Source organism: Anopheles marshallii, chromosome 2 (assembly GCF_943734725.1).
Source record: "Anopheles marshallii chromosome 2, idAnoMarsDA_429_01, whole genome shotgun sequence".
Lineage (NCBI taxonomy): Eukaryota > Metazoa > Arthropoda > Insecta > Diptera > Culicidae > Anopheles > Anopheles marshallii.
In genome coordinates, this window is record NC_071326.1 from 7,990,736 (window position 1) to 8,011,806 (window position 21,071).

At 38.3% G+C, this 21,071-nt stretch overlaps 2 protein-coding genes and 2 non-coding genes across 4 annotated transcripts; 3 read left to right on the forward strand and 1 right to left on the reverse strand.

Moving 5' to 3' along the window:
- Positions 1-162: 162 nt before the first annotated feature.
- On the forward strand, positions 163-7,473 carry LOC128710000 (hrp65 protein-like). Its single transcript, XM_053805039.1, has 5 exons — positions 163-555; positions 791-1,652; positions 1,734-1,924; positions 1,997-2,140; positions 7,246-7,473. Exons 1-5 carry the CDS (start codon positions 163-165, stop codon positions 7,471-7,473), a joined length of 1,818 nt encoding a protein of 605 aa, XP_053661014.1.
- A 4,461-nt stretch (positions 7,474-11,934) lies between these two features.
- Positions 11,935-12,007, forward strand: LOC128710523 (small nucleolar RNA SNORD18). The gene has a single exon (XR_008409900.1). It is a non-coding gene; the product is annotated as a small nucleolar RNA SNORD18 (small nucleolar RNA).
- A 3,861-nt stretch (positions 12,008-15,868) lies between these two features.
- LOC128710529 (small nucleolar RNA U18) lies at positions 15,869-15,940 on the forward strand. Its single transcript, XR_008409905.1, has one exon. It is a non-coding gene; the product is annotated as a small nucleolar RNA U18 (small nucleolar RNA).
- A 2,008-nt stretch (positions 15,941-17,948) lies between these two features.
- On the reverse strand, positions 17,949-20,322 carry LOC128708900 (uncharacterized). Its single transcript, XM_053803880.1, has 3 exons — positions 19,228-20,322; positions 19,069-19,159; positions 17,949-19,003 (listed from the first exon to the last, which is right to left on the reverse strand). Exons 1-3 carry the CDS (start codon positions 20,320-20,322, stop codon positions 17,949-17,951), a joined length of 2,241 nt encoding a protein of 746 aa, XP_053659855.1.
- Positions 20,323-21,071: the final 749 nt, after the last annotated feature.

A 21,071-nucleotide genomic window follows, 5' to 3' on the forward strand; every position in this document is an offset into this window, starting at 1 on the left:
TTTTCTTTGCTGCTCGTGACGGACGGAAGCAGATTGTTCGCTGGTCTTGCGGTCTTGTGGCTAATTGGTGTAAAGTGTAAAGTGAGCAAAAATACATTCGTATTACATAACTTTGATCGGAAATCAGCAAAAAGTAGTGTACGGTATTGAAATACAGTGAAAATGGACGTGGCTGTAAAGCAGGAAATCAATGGATCACCATTGCCTCAGCGTCCTCAACAGCAGCAACATGGTGGTACCCCGGGACCAATGCATGGTAATAACCAACCCGGTCCCGATCAGCATGGCCCTGGCGGATCAGCCAACAAGAATATGAACAGAAATAATCGCAACAATAGCAAGAACCGACCCAGTATGCCGATTCGCAATCGCGGTCCGGGTGGTGTTGGCGGTGGCGGCGGCGGCGGTGGTAACAGTAACAATGGAGGTCCAGGCAACAATCGTCCCGGCAATAATGGAGGAAATCCTCAGCAAATGGGCGGAGAAGACTTCGTTCCTAACCAACATCAAAACCGTGGAGGCATGAATCGTGGCAACAATCGCGGTGGAAATGATGTGAGTAATTAATGCACCAGCACACCACTTTTCAAGATGGCGTCCGATATGGGTGGAAGAAACACGCGTAGCAAAGCATGTAGCATGTAGCAAAGCAAAATGGCCGTTTCAAGAATCGAAACCTCGAAGGTATATTCCGCAAATATGGCCCGACATTTTGCTGCGATTTACTGCTTTTAGTATCGAATTTTGCAGATTTAAACATCTTTTCATTTTTTTTTCCATTTTTTTTAAGATGGACAACAATTTCGGCGATCGTCGTCGCGGTGGTAGTGAAGCATACTTCATCAGCGAGAAACTTCGAATGCTCGCCGGTCCTTTGCTGGAAATCCCTCCGATTGAGGCACATGACGCCAAATTTTCTGGTCGTAATCGGCTGTACGTCGGTAATTTGACAAACGATGTAACGGAAGAGGAGCTAATGGAAATGTTCAAACCGTTTGGTGAAATTAACGAGGTGTTCATGAACAAGGAGAAAAACTACGCCTTCGTGCGTGTAGATTATTTCTCTAATGCAGAAGAAGCAAAGCGAAGCCTCGACGGTACTACGCGCAAGAATCGTGTGTTGCGCGTACGATTTGCTCCGAATGCGACTGCAATTCGAGTGAAGAATTTGACACCGTACGTAACGAATGAGCTGTTGTACAAATCGTTCGAGGTGTTTGGACCGCTCGAGCGAGCAGTTGTGCAGGTGGATGAGCGTGGTAAGCCAACCGGAGAGGGTATTGTAGAGTTCAAGAACAAACCCGGCGCATTGGCAGCTATCCGATTCTGCACAGACAAATGCTACTTCCTCACGACGTCACTGCGGCCAGTTATTGTGGAGCCGTACACATATCAGGACGACAATGACGGTCTGCCTGAAAAATCTCTCAATAAGAAGCAGAGTGAATTTTTGAAAGCGCGCCAGCAAGGACCGCGCTTCGCAGAGCACGGATCGTTCGAGTTCGAGTATGGACAGCGTTGGAAGCACATGCACGAGTTGTTTAAGCAGAAAGCTGAATCACTGAAGCGTGAGATGATCATGGAAGAAGAAAAGTTGGAAGCACAGATGGAGTACGCTCGATTCGAGCAGGAAACCGAACAGCTGCGAGAGCGTAAGTATTAACATTTTGTCAATTTTTAATTCAAAATTAGAACGTCCCGAAGACTCAATAATTATTCTTCCCTTTCTGCAGAGCTGCGTCAACGCGAAATGGATCGTGATCGGCAAAAAGCCGAATGGGAAATGAAGGAGCGTCAGGTGCAGGAAGCGCGTCAGCGCAATGATATCCAGATGAAAACCGATATTGAAGAAATGACCAACAGAATCAAACGGTCGGATGAAGAATTACATCGCAGACAAAAAGAAAACACTATGTTCATGCAGGTAATGCTTTGTTTTTAAAGCACAAAACCCATTCCATTCTTATCGTATATTTACCAATTCCTTTTATTTCAGAACCGCCAGATGATGGAACAACAGCAAATGAACGACATGGGCATGGGAAGCGGCGGCGGAGGTGATGCCGGTGGTGGTATCGACAACCGCCGCAACTTCGACATGATGAACCAAGGAGGCGGCAATGGTAACTTCGGCAATATGGTAAGTCAATCTGTTTTATTTTTCTTTCTAGCAGAACTTTTTGTTTCGTTTGTTTATCACAAACTATCAATATTTCAATCAGCTGATCTGGTGCAAATAATATCAGCCGTTTTCCAGAATTCTACGATTTCGCTTCATAAATGCAAATTATTAAGCTAGTTTAGACCGAGTGCAATCGCAGGCCAGGAGTGGGAGTAGACTATCAGGGTAAATGTAACGATAGTTAAAGCTGCCTACATATTTGTGACATAGTAATCGATAGTAAATTTATAAAATTACATAAATAGATTGCATTTCGAAATTTTGTTAATAATCTACTACCCGATGGTTCAAGGACCCGGTCTATAAACGATTGTACTTGGCTAAATTAGCTTTAAAGCACAATTAATCGAGGGAGAATTCAATTTTTGACGGTTAATTACTGACGACTTTTGAAATCGTGTACATCGATGGACGATATATCGTGGTCAAGCGGATTAGATTAACAAATCTTATGCTGCTTTGTTGTCGATGGTTCCGAAAGTGGAATATATTTTCTTATGTTTGCAACGACTATCGGTTGGTGTTGATGGTGGTTTACTGGAGGGAAAGCAATATTGCTTTGGAGCTGGGATACAAATTATGTCTGAAAATGTATACGGCCCTGCCGTTTTTACATGAATAACTAACATTTGGGTAACTTTTGATTACAGAAATCTGGGTTTGATCCTCTGGTCCTCCTGTCTTCGAATTATTCGTAACAATTATTCTGGTGCTGGTTCGAAGCTCATCCAGAACGCCCTTACGCAACAAAGACTTTTCATTTATATCGTACACAAATTTCTAAAAATACGGAAGAAACCGTATGACAGTGTTTTTTATCGACTAATATTCATGAATTGGGGTAACCCGGTGGTGTATTGGTAGCGGCATCAGTCTTCGCATGACAGGGCCGGTCCAAAATCTCATCCGGACCAATCGTCCGTACGCAGGACTAATTATCCAGCAGGTAAATAAAGCCAAAGTACGCCAGAAATGGAGTCAGGCTTGAGGTTGTTTTGCCGATAAAACGAAGGAACAATTAACGAATCGCTCAGCCCTTATCTTCCCCATGTTGATACTGCGATATGTTTTTAAAGAAGTGGTAAGGCACGATTCTGGAACATCCGGAACGAGGTTTAACTATTCGGCAACGTTTTTAATATTCGACTAGGCATGCAGGTCATGAATCCAGAATAAAATATTGAAGAACATGCTTGCCTTAAGTAATAAAGTTCAACAGGTTTTGGACAAGTTGAATTGAAAACGCCAGTAATAAACTTAAAAAAGGTTTATCAACAGTTAAAACCAAATAGATAAGGTTGGTTAGATTCTATCCTTTCTGGATTTATCCAATCAAAAACATTTAAATTACTATGATCATTTATTTAAATATAAAGGATCATTGATGGGGGACGTTCTAGTGATTAAAGTCAAGTTGATAATGAGTTAATAATCCAAACTCATCGTTACGCTTAGTCTTATCCGGATTTAGTAGATGATAACAGTTGAAGAACCTTAATAGAAATCCTTTGTCTTACTTCCAATTACACAACACTATTGTTTGATAACACTTCGAATCTGCGATTACGAACATTGTAATAGCCATATGACGATGAAGAATCTCATTCTTTTGAGATGTAAATTTCGATTTCTAACTTATTCGGTAAATATTGGCCCCTTGGCCGATATATGTCATCTATTCGTCCAAAAATAATTTAAAGCACGAACTCTTTATACTTGGACGCATTTTGGCAACATTTTTAAGGCCTAATTGTGGCATATTGTCATCCAGACAGATATTAAGACCTATTCTGTTCGTATGATTTGATTGGAAGTAATTGCCTAACGAATTAATTTGAATTTTCCTCGTGTAGTTCAATTTGTGGACATCAACACTAACATGTATCATATTATTTCGCAGTACATGTGTGCGTCAAAATATGCTATTGATGAAGTTATTTTCTTTATTTTCAATGTCAACTGGTGTTGCGTGAGTCAGTACGAAGCTATATCCACATTTGGTCGTCTAAATGCAATTGAATCAATCATCCTAAATATGGTTCTTGTCCACAATCATTTCATTCTTCTGCTTCTTTCGGTATTCAATATGTTCCGCCTGGTTATATATAAATTCATTGGCTAACCCAGTTAGTCTATGGTATAAAAGCCAATGCGATTCTTTCTTAAAACATTTTCTTTGCATATGTTTACACTATGTCTATGAATGTCGTACTGTAAAAATATCTTAATTTATTTGTATTAATCTTTTCATTTGTGATGGTTTAGCTGGGAAGCGTCGAAGATTGTTGTTCCGTGTGAAGTGTCTCTTGACAAGTCTGATATCAACACTAAGTTAAACAATGCCTGATATGATAGACCTTAATCGTCTGAGGTTGTAGTATCAAAAAATGTACTTGTTATTCGTAGGGGGTGGTGTAATGGCAGTGGCGCCGGTCTTCACACTACAAGACCGGTCCAAAATTCCATCCGGACCAATCCCCTGTAGCAAGGATTGACTATCCGGCTATCTGGCAACATTAAGTGTAGTTAGCCAAAAATGGCAGGCTATAGAAGGTCGTTACGCCAAGAAGAGAGAGAATCGTAACTCAAGTAGTGTTACGTCTACTTTCGGATGGCGCACTCGGATTATAACAAGCAAGTATTTTAAACATCAGTCATTCCACGTGTTTAAAATTCTTTTATATTTAGGTATCTTGAATGCCAAAATACCCTTCTAGAGCCCTGGTTCATCCTTTTGTAGAATCGAATGAGATTGTTTGTCTTTTTTCTTCATGCCCAAAAATGGGCATGATTCCTAATACCTTCGATCGCCAGTGGTTGGTTGTTATGCATTTTAACACCTCTTACCTACCAACATATCATATGGTCGGGCGGCGATCTGGAGCGCCCACTGATGACCGCTAGCTGTTTCGGAAAACTTTCGTCCATAATTGTCCCAAGGGCTAGCTGTACTACAGTGGCAATTTACAATACTGTTGACAAATGTACCAAAATACAATTTGTTTGTTTAGAAACAAAAAAACTCAAATCGACCCAATATTCTAAAGGTTGTGCTAGAACAAGTACAAATTTTCTATTCGCTTGTCGATTTACCACAGTTGTTGTTCATATGTAACGTTCATGGTGGTATTATTTTGAAAAATAACACAAAGTTGCTATTTTGCAACTTAAGTTAAAAGTATTGAACACTTTACTATATTTATAATTCTAGCATATGATAACTTAATGAATGTACTGTTGGGCGCTTTTTCGAAGTGTACATTTCTATTCGAATTATTGGACATAACATACACAAAGTAATAAAGCGAGAACACAACACATTTTATGTATCATTACTGACCAACACAGAGCCATTTCATGGCTCTGAGAAAAGTTTCTGATCGGAATATTGAATGATATACAACATAGCGCGTCCCGATTGTGTATTAGTAACGGAGCTGTTCTTCATACGGTAGGACCGGTGCAAAATCCAACCGGACCAATCTCCCGTAGTCAGAGCTGACTAACCGGCTGTGTGGTAAAATAAGTCTAATAGGCCAGAAATGGTATTCTTGACCTAGTAGGTCGTTACGCCAAGAAGAGAGAGACACTTAACATTAAGCATTATTAAACGAATTCTTCAAGTATAACGATAATTCTGAACATATTGCCACCATCAGTTCTACCACCGATACTCGTCGTTGCAAACATAATTATATTTTGACGTCCTTTCGTTGTAAATGCGCTGCCATCGAAGAAACAACTCGTCTTCTGCAATACTTTCGCTGAACAGTTAATTAATGTACATCTCGGGACGAAAATATTGGTATAATTGCTCGACATGCGTTTTACGAACTTGTTATCAAAAAATGATTATTCCTAATATGTATATCAATTAAGTTTTTCTGCATACGCTGAATTATACCGACTTAACCCGTGTTTTCCTCATAAACTTATGAACACAACATCTCCACGGTTCTCAAACTTAAACATTGTTTTTTTTTTAATATGATAAGTGTTACAAACAGAACAGCATTGACTTTTCTATTTTTTTTTGCATCTGTATCAACCATTAATTGATACAATGAAAACAGATACTAGTTGTATTGTTACCCAAAAAACGTATAAAATCCGTTGAAAACATAATATGCGCATATCAGCATAATTTACAGGTGTATCAATTTCAACAGATTATTCATGAATCATTTTTGTGTCGATTGCTCTTGGTTTTTTATTTAAACCTTGTTTTGCTTAAGGGAATCACGTTTACATCAACAATAGGGGCTTTTATGTGTGTATAATGTCATTTAAGATAGAATGACAAATTTAAAAAGTACGCTATATGTACTATTTTTTATTTATATCTCCGTTTCGTCGACCGTCATGAAAATGATACCTTCTAATTTTTGTGAATATTGAAACTAATACCAATTTTTTCGTTGCATAATGTTACATGTTTGGGATGTATTCCATTCACTATATTGAGTCCCTATTGCTCGGTGCACTATTGTTTGTCTGCACTGTACTAAGTGCAAATTATCAAATGGATCGTTAGGTGATGCAATCATTATTTTACTAAGAATTAAAATATGTTACTATTAGGTAACGACTGAACTGAACCATGACGAAGATCAACTGCGCAGTTGAACATTCTTCGCTGCATTTACTAATTCTTGGTTAGTGAAAACATGTCGCCTTTAACATGTCCGTAAAATAAGCATATAGATTGGCCAATATTTTCATCCCACTCTACCAGATCTGGGTTTACTCATAAAAACGTGTGTGTCTTCGCGCTAAAATCTGCTCCTCTAATAGTACATTTTGATGAAAGCATACTATCGTTTGTGTCGTCTTCGTATCTCTATAGTAATGTTTGCCGCTGTCTGTGACATTTTAATTTGTTCTCTCTTCTCCGGTGTTGCGTTAAACGAATAAAACATTTGATACCTTTCACGTTTGTTCGTTTGTCTTTGCCCCTGTCCTTGAAAGTTCGTTCTTCTGATAATCCAATCAATCCACCACCTCATTTAATATGATCCTAATTTTGTTCAAATAAATAAATTATTATGATCCTGCCAATATAGGAACCGACTGTCCGAGATTACGATCACGGTCAAAACCGACCGACTCGGTTCGACGATGGACCGCAACCACAGCAACAGCAACAACAACAGCAGCAGCAGCAACAGCAGCAAATGCATCAGCAACAGCGTGGCAACAATTTCGGAGGCAATCGTAACAATTGGATGAATAATACGCCTGATCGTCGATTGAACAGTGATGATTTCCAAAACAAGCGTAGACGCTTCTAAAGAGGGATATCATGATACAAATGGCCAGGAGGAGGACGTGTGGTGTAAATTTTTATCTTATTTTCTTCATTTTGGGGCAACCACGTCGAACTTCTCTTATATCAGATGATCTTGTTTACGAACTCTATCGTATCCAACAACAAACTGCTGTGCCACAGACTGGCAACATCAGTCGTTAGACATAGCACCATAGAGAAGAATTTTTCAATAATGGCTACCACCGACTGCATCTTCGTCGACTCTTGAATTTGCACGAATTTGAACGATTTAGATATGACGATTTGACGATATTTTTTATGTCAATCGATGCTGTACCAATTTATTTTATTCCTTTTTGGCAGTTGAGAGTACCGATCGATTCTATGCTCGATTTTGGTAATGACTAACATCGAATTGGCAACATCGTAAAACCAATTTTACTACACAAACATATTGATCTCTTTGGGATGGATAAACGTATTGTTTTTTTTTAACATTTCTTGGTCAACCGCAATATTTCACGGTAGTGCGGGGGTATATGTAGATTAATGTGGATTCATACAAATTATTATGCAGGGCAGTTCGGTGCCCTCGTGACAAACAAATTAGTAGTGTAAGATAAATCAACCATATTGATGGCACGACCTTCACATCTGTCTCGAAGGAAGATCACCGTATGTATGTATGACCATTTTAAAACCCTAAACACTACATAACATTTAGTTAAGACTGCAAGTTATGGCCTCTACAAGAAATAAATACACATACCCCACAACGTGAAAAAGTTAGTCAAAATATTCTCTTTCCTGAGAGCTAAAACAAAAACAAACGTTTAAATCAAACAATCTATTCCTGCAGTCAACCACGCGCAGTGTACGGAGTCAAGTTACAGTATTCAAAAAGTAATGATCAAAGGGAAGGAGGGGTACTCTTTTTAGATAATTAGAAATACGCATAAGGTTTTGTTTGCTATCTTTACGTACACCTACGTAGCTGATTGATACAAATGAGAAAATATTGCCGTTCCTCCTTCTGTTGGAAAGATTTATTAATTTACGTCCGTTTTTTACGTGCAGCATTACCACCAAGGGAAATTAGAGCCATGTGGGTATGGGCACGATACAATGTCTAAGTAAATAACAGATTAATTTATGTGTGGTCGCATCTGGTGTGGCAATTCAATGATTGATATTTAGTTAGTAGTCCAATGAAGCAAAGAAAGCGTCTCTTCAGCTTATATATTCAATACAACACCTTGTGAAGAATATAAAGATTATCCTATAATATCAATTGACAAGCGTTAGTAGTGTCATTATTAAAAGATGTTAAAAATAGTTTAGTGTAAATGCTTTGATTCGGATTAATTTTCCTCTGCAGCTGTTTGTTAATCTTTGATATTTTTATCTGTCATTTATCTGATTTTGTTCTGATTGCTTTTTAGTAGTAACCTCAACAAACATCGTTCATTATATTCGGTTATTATTTATTTGTTAGTTTTCAGTTGAATGTTATTCAATTGAATACTGGCTTTTATTTCGCTTTTTATTTCTTTTACACTTATATGTTTAACAATAATTTCTTCATTATTCATGTGCTGTATTCATCTTACTATGATGCACTTGTCTTGAGAAATCATCAATCAAATTGAGCAATCCATTGTTAATTTTTAAATCTTCATTTCATGTACATATGCAATACATTATTTGTGAGAAAGTTGATAATGCACAGCATGTTGCTTGTGCTTTTTGTGATCCTCTTCTATAGATTGCTTTCAGCATTTTTTTCTTTTTGCGTACAATTGAAAATAATTAACATAATGGTTACGAATTTTGTTCTATCCTTTTTGGAAGTAGATGCACTTACGTGCACATAAGCCTGTGCAATATCATTAATGTAATCGAGCACTCATGCTCCCGAGCCCCAATGTGTATCATGTATGATGTTTCAAAGTTATGATGATTCTTCGTAGTGTTTTCAACAAGTAACATCGTTTTTCTACGAATGGGAAGTCAGTCCGCTTTTATTGTGTCGCCTTAGTGCATTATTATGCATAGTGTCGTCTGAAAAGTCTTTCGGGCAAAGGCTTTGAGCGCAGAGTGCGTTCGACTGATTGTGGATGATGGAACGAGATAAGCGAAAAGGTGTTTCACACTTCATATACTTCGTTATGGTCAACCTGTGAAAGCACAATGGCTGCTAGTTGAGAGTACCAAACGATGGAACATTTACTACAATTATTACTAACGCGTGTACCTGAAAGTTGGATTGAAAAGAACTTCTCTGCCGAGTACGTGACCACCACCTACCTGTTTACTCATCACCAATGTTTCGTCGCGCATGGGGAGGTGCATCAAATATAGAAAACAATGTGTCGGATTCTCGATTTCATGCCAGACGGCAAAATCTCTATATCTACTTCTTTCGTCTTGCCGCTAGTGGGTGCAAACACGCATATTTATATAGGTAATATTAAAATTACATAGTTTATGCACTAATTTCAAATTAATCTTTTGTAACTTTTAAGCTAAATATATAAGAATTATTTTTTCTTCCATTCTGTCGAAACCGTTTCCAATGAAATCTGCAAGAACCATTTGCAGTGCCAACGAAAGTCTTACTTGGGGAAATATGTAGCAATTATGTGTTTGTTTTTCGTTTTTGCAAACCGCTTATTACAAGCTGTTGGACTTAAATCAATTATTATCGAAACGAATGTTGAATCATGCCCTTCGCTAAAGGCGTGTTACTATTTATACGTGAAACAATTTTGCAATAATTATAATACAAAACAATTAAATTTACGTGTTGCGATTCTCAATTCTTTATTGTGAGTAGCGCTTCAGTGTTATCGCTTGTTTCAAACAAATTAATGGTGCAAGAAACTAATTAATTATTCATTTATTTAACATTCTACTGATGCCGTTCATGTACGTCATATTTCGCGATATGGATTATTTGAGTTAAGCTATCAAGGTCGCTCATTGCGTTAATATTACTACGAGTATGGTTATTACATTAAAACAAATCAAGCTTACTTTTATGTAACTTGGAAACAGCTATACCGATTAAAGCTTTGCTTTTCTAGTATTACAATCTCGTATGTTTGAAGATTTCACTTGGAAAAACGAATCAAGTTAGGGGCCACTATTTATTCCTTCTTGAAACATCGATCTGTTGTGCAATTAGTAGGTATGAAATGTGTAGTAGTGGGATTAAATCTTTTATTACTCTATTAGTTCGTATTACTACAAAATTATAGTCCACATCGTTAAAGAATTCTAGGTTGAGATATTTTTTTTTTTGCAAAGTGAATAAATTCCTGTCTGGACGCAAGGATATAAACTATAGCAAATACTCTCTGCAAGATGTCAATAATCCTTGATCCTTGATTTGATTTGGTCTTCGAATCATTACACAATCTGAAGAGTGTAAATGTAACTGAGTTACATTTCAAACAAGAAGCTCTAACAGCAATACCGTATGAAAGTCAGTGTATGTAAATTGAAAACAAAACGACAATTTACACCATTTGTAATGTTGTTTGCGTTATCAGTTTTCAGTAGCTATGTTATGTTCAGTTCGTGTCCCTATTTTTGTTTCGTTTAGTCGCTCAGAAGCGGGGGAAGTAACGGAATATCTGGAATTTATGTATCCTGCCTCTCACAGTCTAATGTCAGTTTCTCGTTCACACATAAACGTGTGGAGAACGTAGAAAATGTTTATTTTTACCCTATTTGTGAGTACGAACGACTGTGGATGTCTTCCGCTAATTGATTCTTACTCTCCACGAAGATTGAACTAAAGAACATTCTTTTTCTAGAATGAGAAACATAAAAGCTATTACGAAACTATGAAAAGCAAAAGGAAAAATGAACAGTGTTTAAATCTGTGATAAATCTACATATACTATTTACCACAATGAGCAACAAAACATAATCGCACTTCAACGAAGTTTGCTTTTCTATTTTACTGACATTTTTGTTAGTTTTGAAATGCGCATATCTCGTTAAAAATATTGGAGTCACAATTAGAAAAGACGATTGAATTATTTGTAAAACTTATATGTTTTCTCAGGTATGCTTTTCTAACTATAGTTCTTTTTACTTCCATTCTTATACATCTATCTTCCCATCAACGATGTGACATGCTGGTGGACAGTTTCATGAAGTGTACTTATCAGAACTGCTTGAGATAATTCATGTTGGAACTAACAATGGCGCAGAAATGCAAAGGTAAATATATTGCTGATATCTTTCAAATTATGTTTTCTAATTTCCATATCTCTTACAGCGTTCCAACGAAGGTTATCAAAAAGAAAGCGTTTAAATATCCTGGAAGCAAGAAAAACAATGTTGCAAAAGGTAAGAAATGTGTTTTTTTTTCTATTAAAGAATTTCCATTCATTTAAAGCTCTTGATTGGATGAGAGGGTAGACAACGTCAATCTTCACTGTCGTCAAGAAATGTTTAACCTGAACGTCACTACACTTGATGATATAATTTGGTCCGTGTTTATGAAATTTTATGATTTCATATAATCCATTATTTCTGATGTCACAAAAAATAGAAGCATAATTGTTTGGAAAAATAGATTGTGAACAGAAAATAATTATTCATCTAACCATTACAGACTCTTGCAGGTGAAATTTAAGATTGGATTTGAAAATCTCTTGGGAAGGAGAAAAATGGAATCTATAAGAAGCATAAGCTTTGTATCAGCAATTGCTTAAAAGGTAAGAAACTCTTACAGTGTCAGTAGTTTAGATCTTTCGATTGCATTTTTGTGATGATAAATAATTACCGTTTGATTGAAAATGATATAAAATTTTCGGCTGCAGATGAATCTATCAAGATCATTTGTTCTGATACAAGCGATATGAAATACATTAATTTGAGAAAAATGCATTTTGTTAGAAAATATATGAATTTTTTTTGTTCTTTTACAGATGTACATGAGTGCTGAATGCACCAGTAGAACGGATTCTGGAGACGGAAAACCAATAGCTACGAACAAGAACTACACAAGAGGCAAGAAATTCTTTAAAAAAAGTGTCATAGTTTTAGATATGTTGACGTAGATCGCATTTTTGTGATGATAAATAATTACCGTTTGAAAGAAAATGATATAAAATTTTCGGCTGCAGATGAATCTATCAAGATCATTTGTTCTGATACATGCGGCAAGAAATACATTTATTGAGCGTTATGTATCTTAAGGCAAAATCTCTATGATTGTTATTCTTTACTCTTTTACAGATCTGCAGCAGATCTCAGTTCATCAGCAGAATGGATTCTAGAAAATGCGAACGATCTGCTTCAAATTACAACTGCACAAATGGTAAGAAACTCTTACAGTAAGCGCCCTTCAATCCAATATCTTGCGTAGATCGAATTTTTGTGATGATAAATAATTACCGTTTGATTGAAAATGATATAATATTTTCGGCTGCAGATGAATCTATCAAGATCATTTGTTCTGATACATGCGGCAAGAAATACATTTATTGAGCGTTATGTATCTTATAGCAAAAATATCTCTATGAATGTTATTTTTACTCTTTTACAGATCTGCAGCGGTTCTCAGTTCATCAGCAGAATGGATTCTAGAAAATGCGAACGATCTGCTTCAAATTACAACTGCACAAATGGTAAGAAACTCTTACAGTAAGAGCGCCCCTCAATCCAATATCTTGACGTGGATCGCATTTTTGTGATGATAAATAATTACCGTTTGATTGAAAATGATATAAAATTTTCGGCTGCAGATGAATCTATCAAGATCATTTGTTCTGATACATGCGGCAAGAAATACATTTATTGAGCGTTATGTATCTTAAGGCAAAATCTCTATGATTGTTATTCTTTACTCTTTTACAGATCTGCAGCAGATCTCAGTTCATCAGCAGAATGGATTCTAGAAAATGCGAACGATCTGCTTCAAATTACAACTGCACAAATGGTAAGAAACTCTTACAGTAAGCGCCCTTCAATCCAATATCTTGCGTAGATCGAATTTTTGTGATGATAAATAATTACCGTTTGATTGAAAATGATATAAAATTTTCGGCTGCAGATGAATCTATCAAGATCATTTGTTCTGATACATGCGGCAAGAAATACATTTATTGAGCGTTATGTATCTTATAGCAAAAATATCTCTATGAATGTTATTTTTACTCTTTTACAGATCTGCAGCGGTTCTCAGTTCATCAGCAGAATGGATTCTAGAAAATGCGAACGATCTGCTTCAAATTACAACTGCACAAATGGTAAGAAACTCTTACAGTAAGAGCGCCCCTCAATCCAATATCTTGACGTGGATCGCATTTTTGTGATGATAAATAATTACCGTTTGATTGAAAATGATATAAAATTTTCGGCTGCAGATGAATCTATCAAGATCATTTGTTCTGATACATGCGGCAAGAAATACATTTATTGAGCGTTATGTATCTTAAGGCAAAATCTCTATGATTGTTATTCTTTACTCTTTTACAGATCTGCAGCAGATCTCAGTTCATCAGCAGAATGGATTCTAGAAAATGCGAACGATCTGCTTCAAATTACAACTGCACAAATGGTAAGAAACTCTTACAGTAAGCGCCCTTCAATCCAATATCTTGCGTAGATCGAATTTTTGTGATGATAAATAATTACCGTTTGATTGAAAATGATATAAAATTTTCGGCTGCAGATGAATCTATCAAGATCATTTGTTCTGATACATGCGGCAAGAAATACATTTATTGAGCGTTATGTATCTTAAGGCAAAATCTCTATGATTGTTATTCTTTACTCTTTTACAGATCTGCAGCAGATCTCAGTTCATCAGCAGAATGGATTCTAGAAAATGCGAACGATCTGCTTCAAATTACAACTGCACAAATGGTAAGAAACTCTTACAGTAAGCGCCCTTCAATCCAATATCTTGCGTAGATCGAATTTTTGTGATGATAAATAATTACCGTTTGATTGAAAATGATATAAAATTTTCGGCTGCAGATGAATCTATCAAGATCATTTGTTCTGATACATGCGGCAAGAAATACATTTATTGAGCGTTATGTATCTTATAGCAAAAATATCTCTATGAATGTTATTTTTACTCTTTTACAGATCTGCAGCGGTTCTCAGTTCATCAGCAGAATGGATTCTAGAAAATGCGAACGATCTGCTTCAAATTACAACTGCACAAATGGTAAGAAACTCTTACAGTAAGAGCGCCCCTCAATCCAATATCTTGACGTGGATCGAATTTTTGTGATGATAAATAATTACCGTTTGATTGAAAATGATATAAAATTTTCGGCTGCAGATGAATCTATCAAGATCATTTGTTCTGATACATGCGGCAAGAAATACATTTATTGAGCGTTATGTATCTTATAGCAAAAATATCTCTATGAATGTTATTTTTACTCTTTTACAGATCTGCAGCGGTTCTCAGTTCATCAGCAGAATGGATTCTAGAAAATGCGAACGATCTGCTTCAAATTACAACTGCACAAATGGTAAGAAACTCTTACAGTAAGAGCGCCCCTCAATCCAATACCTTGACGTGGATCGCATTTTTGTGATGATAAATAATTACCGTTTGATTGAAAATGATATAAAATTTTCGGCTGCAGATGAATCTATCAAGATCATTTGTTCTGATACATGCGGCAAGAAATACATTTATTGAGCGTTATGTATCTTAAAGCAAAATCTCTATGATTGTTATTCTTTACTCTTTTACAGATCTGCAGCGGTTCTCAGTTCATCAGCAGAATGGATTCTAGAAAATGCGAACGATCTGCTTCAAATTACAACTGCACAAATGGTAAGAAACTCTTACAGTAAGCGCCCCTCAATCCAATATCTTGCGTAGATCGCATTTTTGTGATGATAAATAATTACCGTTTGATTGAAAATGATATAAAATTTTCGGCTGCAGATGAATCTATCAAGATCATTTGTTCTGACTCATACCGCAACACATATATTTATTGATCCAAAATTATATTGTTATTCACATTTCTTAATATTATATTTAAAACTTCCGCAGGATGATTATTGAATCTATTCGAACTGCGTCATTCTTAGAATGTGGCACTACAATCATTGTCAACCCAATGGCGTTGGTTAGATGTGATTTGAAACGTGGGTCCTATTCAGACGGATAAAGTCCAAGAAATAAATTGGTAGGTACCATTTTACAATTCAATGGAATTGTTTATATCTTTGAGTTCCATAATTAGCGAAATGTAAACTAATTCGTGATTGGTTCATCATTAATCTTACAGATCGCATGGTAGTAATGCCATGATGGCTAGATATATTTGGACATGCAAAATAGAATGCGCGACAGGGAATACTAAAAGACTTTAACGCAACGGTACGTATCATGTTAATAACATAATTGCTATATAGATTATTTTGTGATGAAATTTATTTGGTCCGTGTTTATGATTTTTTTGATTATAACTTCTCACCACTTTCTGAAACATTTTTTTCACATGCACATGCACAACTTTGTATTGCATTCATAATTATTAAAATAGTATTTATTGTTCAATATTTCAGATAGCCAATGGGCTGATTCTTCAAATGCAACTCAATCAGGTGAATTAAGGTAATTATCCTGGATGATGATTAATTTGAATATTAAACTATAAGTTCAAACGATCACAACTTCGTGTATACCTGATGAAATCTAATTTAAATTCAAAGTCTTCTTTTCCCGACTGAAGACAACCTGTGATCGACAAAACTGTTTCTGACTTAATTATTGACAAAAAATGAAGTGGCCATCGCCGCCGCCAACCCGAAAGTCTTACAAATTTTGTTTGAAATGTACTGTTGTTTTCAATTACAGGTCTCATCTTATCTTGGCTTCGACTGTATGATGCGTCCCCGTAAATGCTAAAAGAAGCCTGGATAAAACAACATTCTCGAACGTCTTAGCAACAGCGAATCGTCTTGCCAGAACAGGCCAAAATGTTAACCTTGCTGCGAAGATAGAGCCACCGAGTAATTTTGTGTTCAGGTACGTAAAAATAGATTTAAATACTATTATTACAAGAAAACAAACACGAAGATGTAAACTAACTTCTGCAAATGTTGCAAGCTGATGAAAATTATTTTTATTATGTCTTCTTTTCCCGACTGATCAATAGTGATTGAAAAGATTTCATTCTGATAACGATGTCTTTAGTCTTACATGCGTGTGTTTATTTTCTTCATTTTAATCGGTAAATGTGAGCCACAAGAGACTAACCATTTCATGACATTTTGTTTCGTTTTTATTATAGCTGTCACGACATCGATTGGAAGGTACCATCCAAAAAGCAGGAAATGTGTATTGGACAGCAAAGCAGCCATCACGGGATGTTGGTGGAAAAGCTTAGAAAAATAATTTCACCCGTAGATAATCGTTATCAGATTGTGGGGTAGGAACTAGTGACACGCGGGTCGACCCATGGGTCCAAGATGGTTTAGTAGATGCAAAAAAGGAAAAACTATTCTTACTCGTGGGTACAGTGAGTGCGGGTCGGAGTCGGGTCGAAGTAGTTGGTCCAGTAGGTGTAATAATTCCGAAAGGCGCAGCAAGCAAATGCATACGCGAAATTTTGGGTCGGAAAAATGAGGTCGAAGATGTACCTTTTTTCTCTATAAGGTGAATGTAGTGGTGATGAAATAAAATAAATACAAACTAAACGCAATACATGTGTAAAGATTTTTTCTCTAGTATTACGAAATGTTCTGTGATACGAATCGTTTAAATACAAACGGACTAATTATGTGTTAAAATTGCTTGAATTATAGAGCTTTTTCAAACAGGTTGCATCATTACGCAGAATTGCTTTCGTAAGGAACGTCCTCTTTTTGTTAAGGCTATCAGAACAGGAAAATCATAATCATGTCTTCACGAAAATATTCGCGAGTATATCATCTTTTGTTTTTTGTTGATTTTGGCCATAGTGTCACTGTTGGAACCAAAAACAGGTTCTTTTAGCGGTCGTAGTATCATCAGCATCGAATACTTCTATGAAGCGATAACTTGTAGGCTTCTTGGATTGAACATAACAAAACACATGTTAGAGGAGAGGCCGTAAAAGCAAGGATGCTCGACAGCGACCTCGTGGCTTAGAGGAATACAGCTAGAGCCCGTTAAATGTATTAAGTGGAGCTAAACCTGTGTTGGAGATTGGATGCAGCTGGGAATGGAGGAGCTGAACCGAGTTTCGTGGAAAACTGACATTTTTAATACGACTTGCTGAACTTTGAGTGGGCAAAGAAGTTTAAACCAAAAAATTTTGAATAAGAATGTTTATTGTGAGAATTTCCAACGCAGATAATTCAATAAAAAGATGGAATGAAAAATGTAACGTAAAAATGAGGAAGAAGAAACTTACGTTTAATTTTGTAACGACTATTAAAATATTCATGATTTGAAGGCGCGCATCGCACGCGGAAGCAATAATGTTATTCATCACGGATTGTCTGAACATGATTTCACCAACGCTGCTGTTGTTGGAGTTTCATTTTTTTCTTCATTTTTCTGGACATCGCCGGTTGGCTTTCATAGCCTGCCGGAATAATCTGCTCAGCCATGGTGGTGGTCGTAGTGCGGAACGTTCTCGTTATACCGCTGCCTGGGTGTTGGAAACGTGGATCTCTTGACGATGCGTACTGAAACTGCGGTAAATGGGATGACGAATGTTGTAGTTGCATGTTCCCGTAGTGTGTCTGACTGCTGTCGGCGTTAGGTTCGGAACGCTGCAGATCTGCTTTCACCTGCGACAGCAGCCGTTGAGCATTGTGCTGAATCGTTGGAGTCATTCCGGCCGCAGTGACCCGATCATTGCGTAGCGCATGCTGTACACTTTCGATAGAACCGGCTATCTGCCGAGTACGGATGAAACGTACGATCGCATCGACCGTTTCGATTTGGGTTGCATTCAAACCGTCCAGCGAGATGACGTTGGGACCGGACAGTGGTGGACCGCTCGTTTGTACTTCTGAGTCTTTCCGCATGACGGGAGGGCTGGTTTGTGTGGATGTGGTAATGAACGTTTTGTTGTTCCGTGCGACACACTGCATACAGGCATACCCGTCCGTCTGTACAGTGCGATCAATCAGGTGTCGCACTTTGCCACTACCGGGCTTGGGCGACACTGTTGTGATGGCCTGGATCCGGGAAGATGACGATAATGCATCGGGTGCGGACCGATAGTTGGTATTCTGTTCCACGGCAGCAGCAGTTCTCTGCATTACCTTTTCGAGCTGCTGCGAAACGATGCCCTCGTCTAGGCCCAGCTTTTCTGTTAGTTCCTTAAGTTTTGCGTTTACATTTCCAAATGGTTGGCACAATTTGGCCTCCTTTGCGTGAGACGTAAATGGAAACAACACGTTCTGATTGTTCCAAATCAGTGGAGAACGTTGGTGTTCCTCTTTGCTGTTGGTATCGCTACCGTAAAAGGTTGGCGGAACGTATAGGAAGCGAGCCGATTGCTTCTTCGCATCTTGGTGCTCCAGTATGGTTATGGCCTCGTTGATTCGCTTAGGAACTGAAGTAAATGATAGAGGATTTAATATTGACCAAGGACGGGAAAAGAAGACCACTTCAAAGTACCTTTCGGATCGACAGGGGCAATCTGGCCACTTCTGGCGGATGGCTTCATGGAAAGGAAATCGGTGAAGCTGAGTTTACCTTCGAGGAATAACTGCAACATAAATGGATCATTTAAAACAATCTGCTGATTGTTATACTCCACCTAGACAACGTTCTTACCTCTGTCGACACATCATACTTTGGGTGATTAGGTAGATCATCGTCCTCAACGACAATTGTAGACATATCGCTGCCAACATTTGCCCGATCGTCTAGCTGGGTCGCTTGTGTACTCGCGGTTTGATTTGCAAACATATTGCGAAAGGCAGAAGGTGCGAACCGCAGTGCATCGTCCACCATCGTTCCCGGGATGGATTCCACAGCAGGATACGGCACACGATTGGGCAATGCCATGGGATTACCAGCCTGGCCATTGAGGAATGTACCAGCCTGGCTAAAGATCTGCATAGTCATTGCCATTACCGATTGCAGCATGGTCGCTGGATCCATATTGTTTTTACGGGATGATCTTCCGCGCGAATCCACCGTGCCGTGGGAATGTTCCGAGCTGCAGGAACTGGATCGTGAGCGGGAGTAGGATGGGCTCCGGTGTCGGCTCCTGGAACGTGGATGCTTTCGACGCCGACGATGGGACGGACTCCTGGACGCGCTACGTGAGTGGCGCCGAGATCGACGGCCCCGCGAACGTGTCCGTCCAGCTCCGAGTGAATGTTGCCCGGAAGCAGGTGGTTGGCGATTCGGTACCCTTGAATGTTCCGTAATGTGAGGTTCACCCTGTTCGTTCACCTCACTATTATCACGCGTGTTCGATGCATGCAATCGTGCCAAAGCTCGCTCGTGAATTAATGCATCAAGCTGTTGCTCTGCGGCTGGTGGCAATTGTACGATCCCGGTATAAGGCGGACGGTGCTTGGCACAATCCTCAAGCAATGATTGCGTGCTTCTAGCAACGATCCGTGGATCTCGCACCGGAATCTTCTCTATCGGTCCATTAACGCCAGAACTGTTGTGTGGCACTGCGCGTCTCGACGTTGTTTCATTGCAGTCTATCGGTTGAATGTTCCAAGCATTGTTAAACTGTCTCACACGCTCTGCATTGCGTTCCTGGTGTTCCTTCCGTAGCTTTTCCGCTATTATACGGCTCGCTTCCTCTTCGTCCACCGGCAAACAATCCATGGCCACATGCATTTCGGCTAAGAAATCCATCGGAATGCCATCGTCAACACTTATGTTGGCCGTATTATTAGCAGCCATTTTTATTCAGAGAATTGGACACACTAAATATGCAACACCAGCAGAAAAGTGCGCCGAGTTTTGTGTTTTCTTTACTTGGAATTTTTAGAACTCGGTTGACAGAGGCCAAACATACCGTTGTGTTTACACCCAAAAGTTCATTACTCTGGCAAAGTTTGTATGGTCTAAACAATTTTAGTACACGCCACAACCATTGTGTGAACGATTTCAATCAATTTCACCATACGCTTTGTGTTATTTTAACTCAACTGCACAGTTTAAATAATTGGAATTGAAACCAACAATCAAGCATGTGCATTTTAATTGTTGTCTTGCATCAAAGCACAAAAGATGAAAAATTTCATCCCTCGAGACGATCGCATCGAGAGGTGATTTAAACAACCGCCATTTCGTTTTCTTTTCGTTGCGCTCAACGGTTACGTCATCATCACACACGCCGCGAAGAGGCAAAACAAAACGTCACGCACCGTAGCCGGAGTAGAGCATAAGTTTATTTTTGGTCGCGTCCGCGGACAGTGCGGACAGTTTGTGGACGTTTTTGCGCTGCACGCATTCCCGGAGGGGGTTAAGCGCGTTGACCAACGGTGAGTGAGTTACGCGACACTTTCAGCAGAGTGTGCAGTGTGCATCGCAAACACGTGGATCGTACGCTGGAAGTGAAACAATAGCACACAATCGAAACCGGTAGTTTGACCGTGAACCTCCCCAACAAACCGACACATACACATTGCGTGTATGTGTGCGTGCGC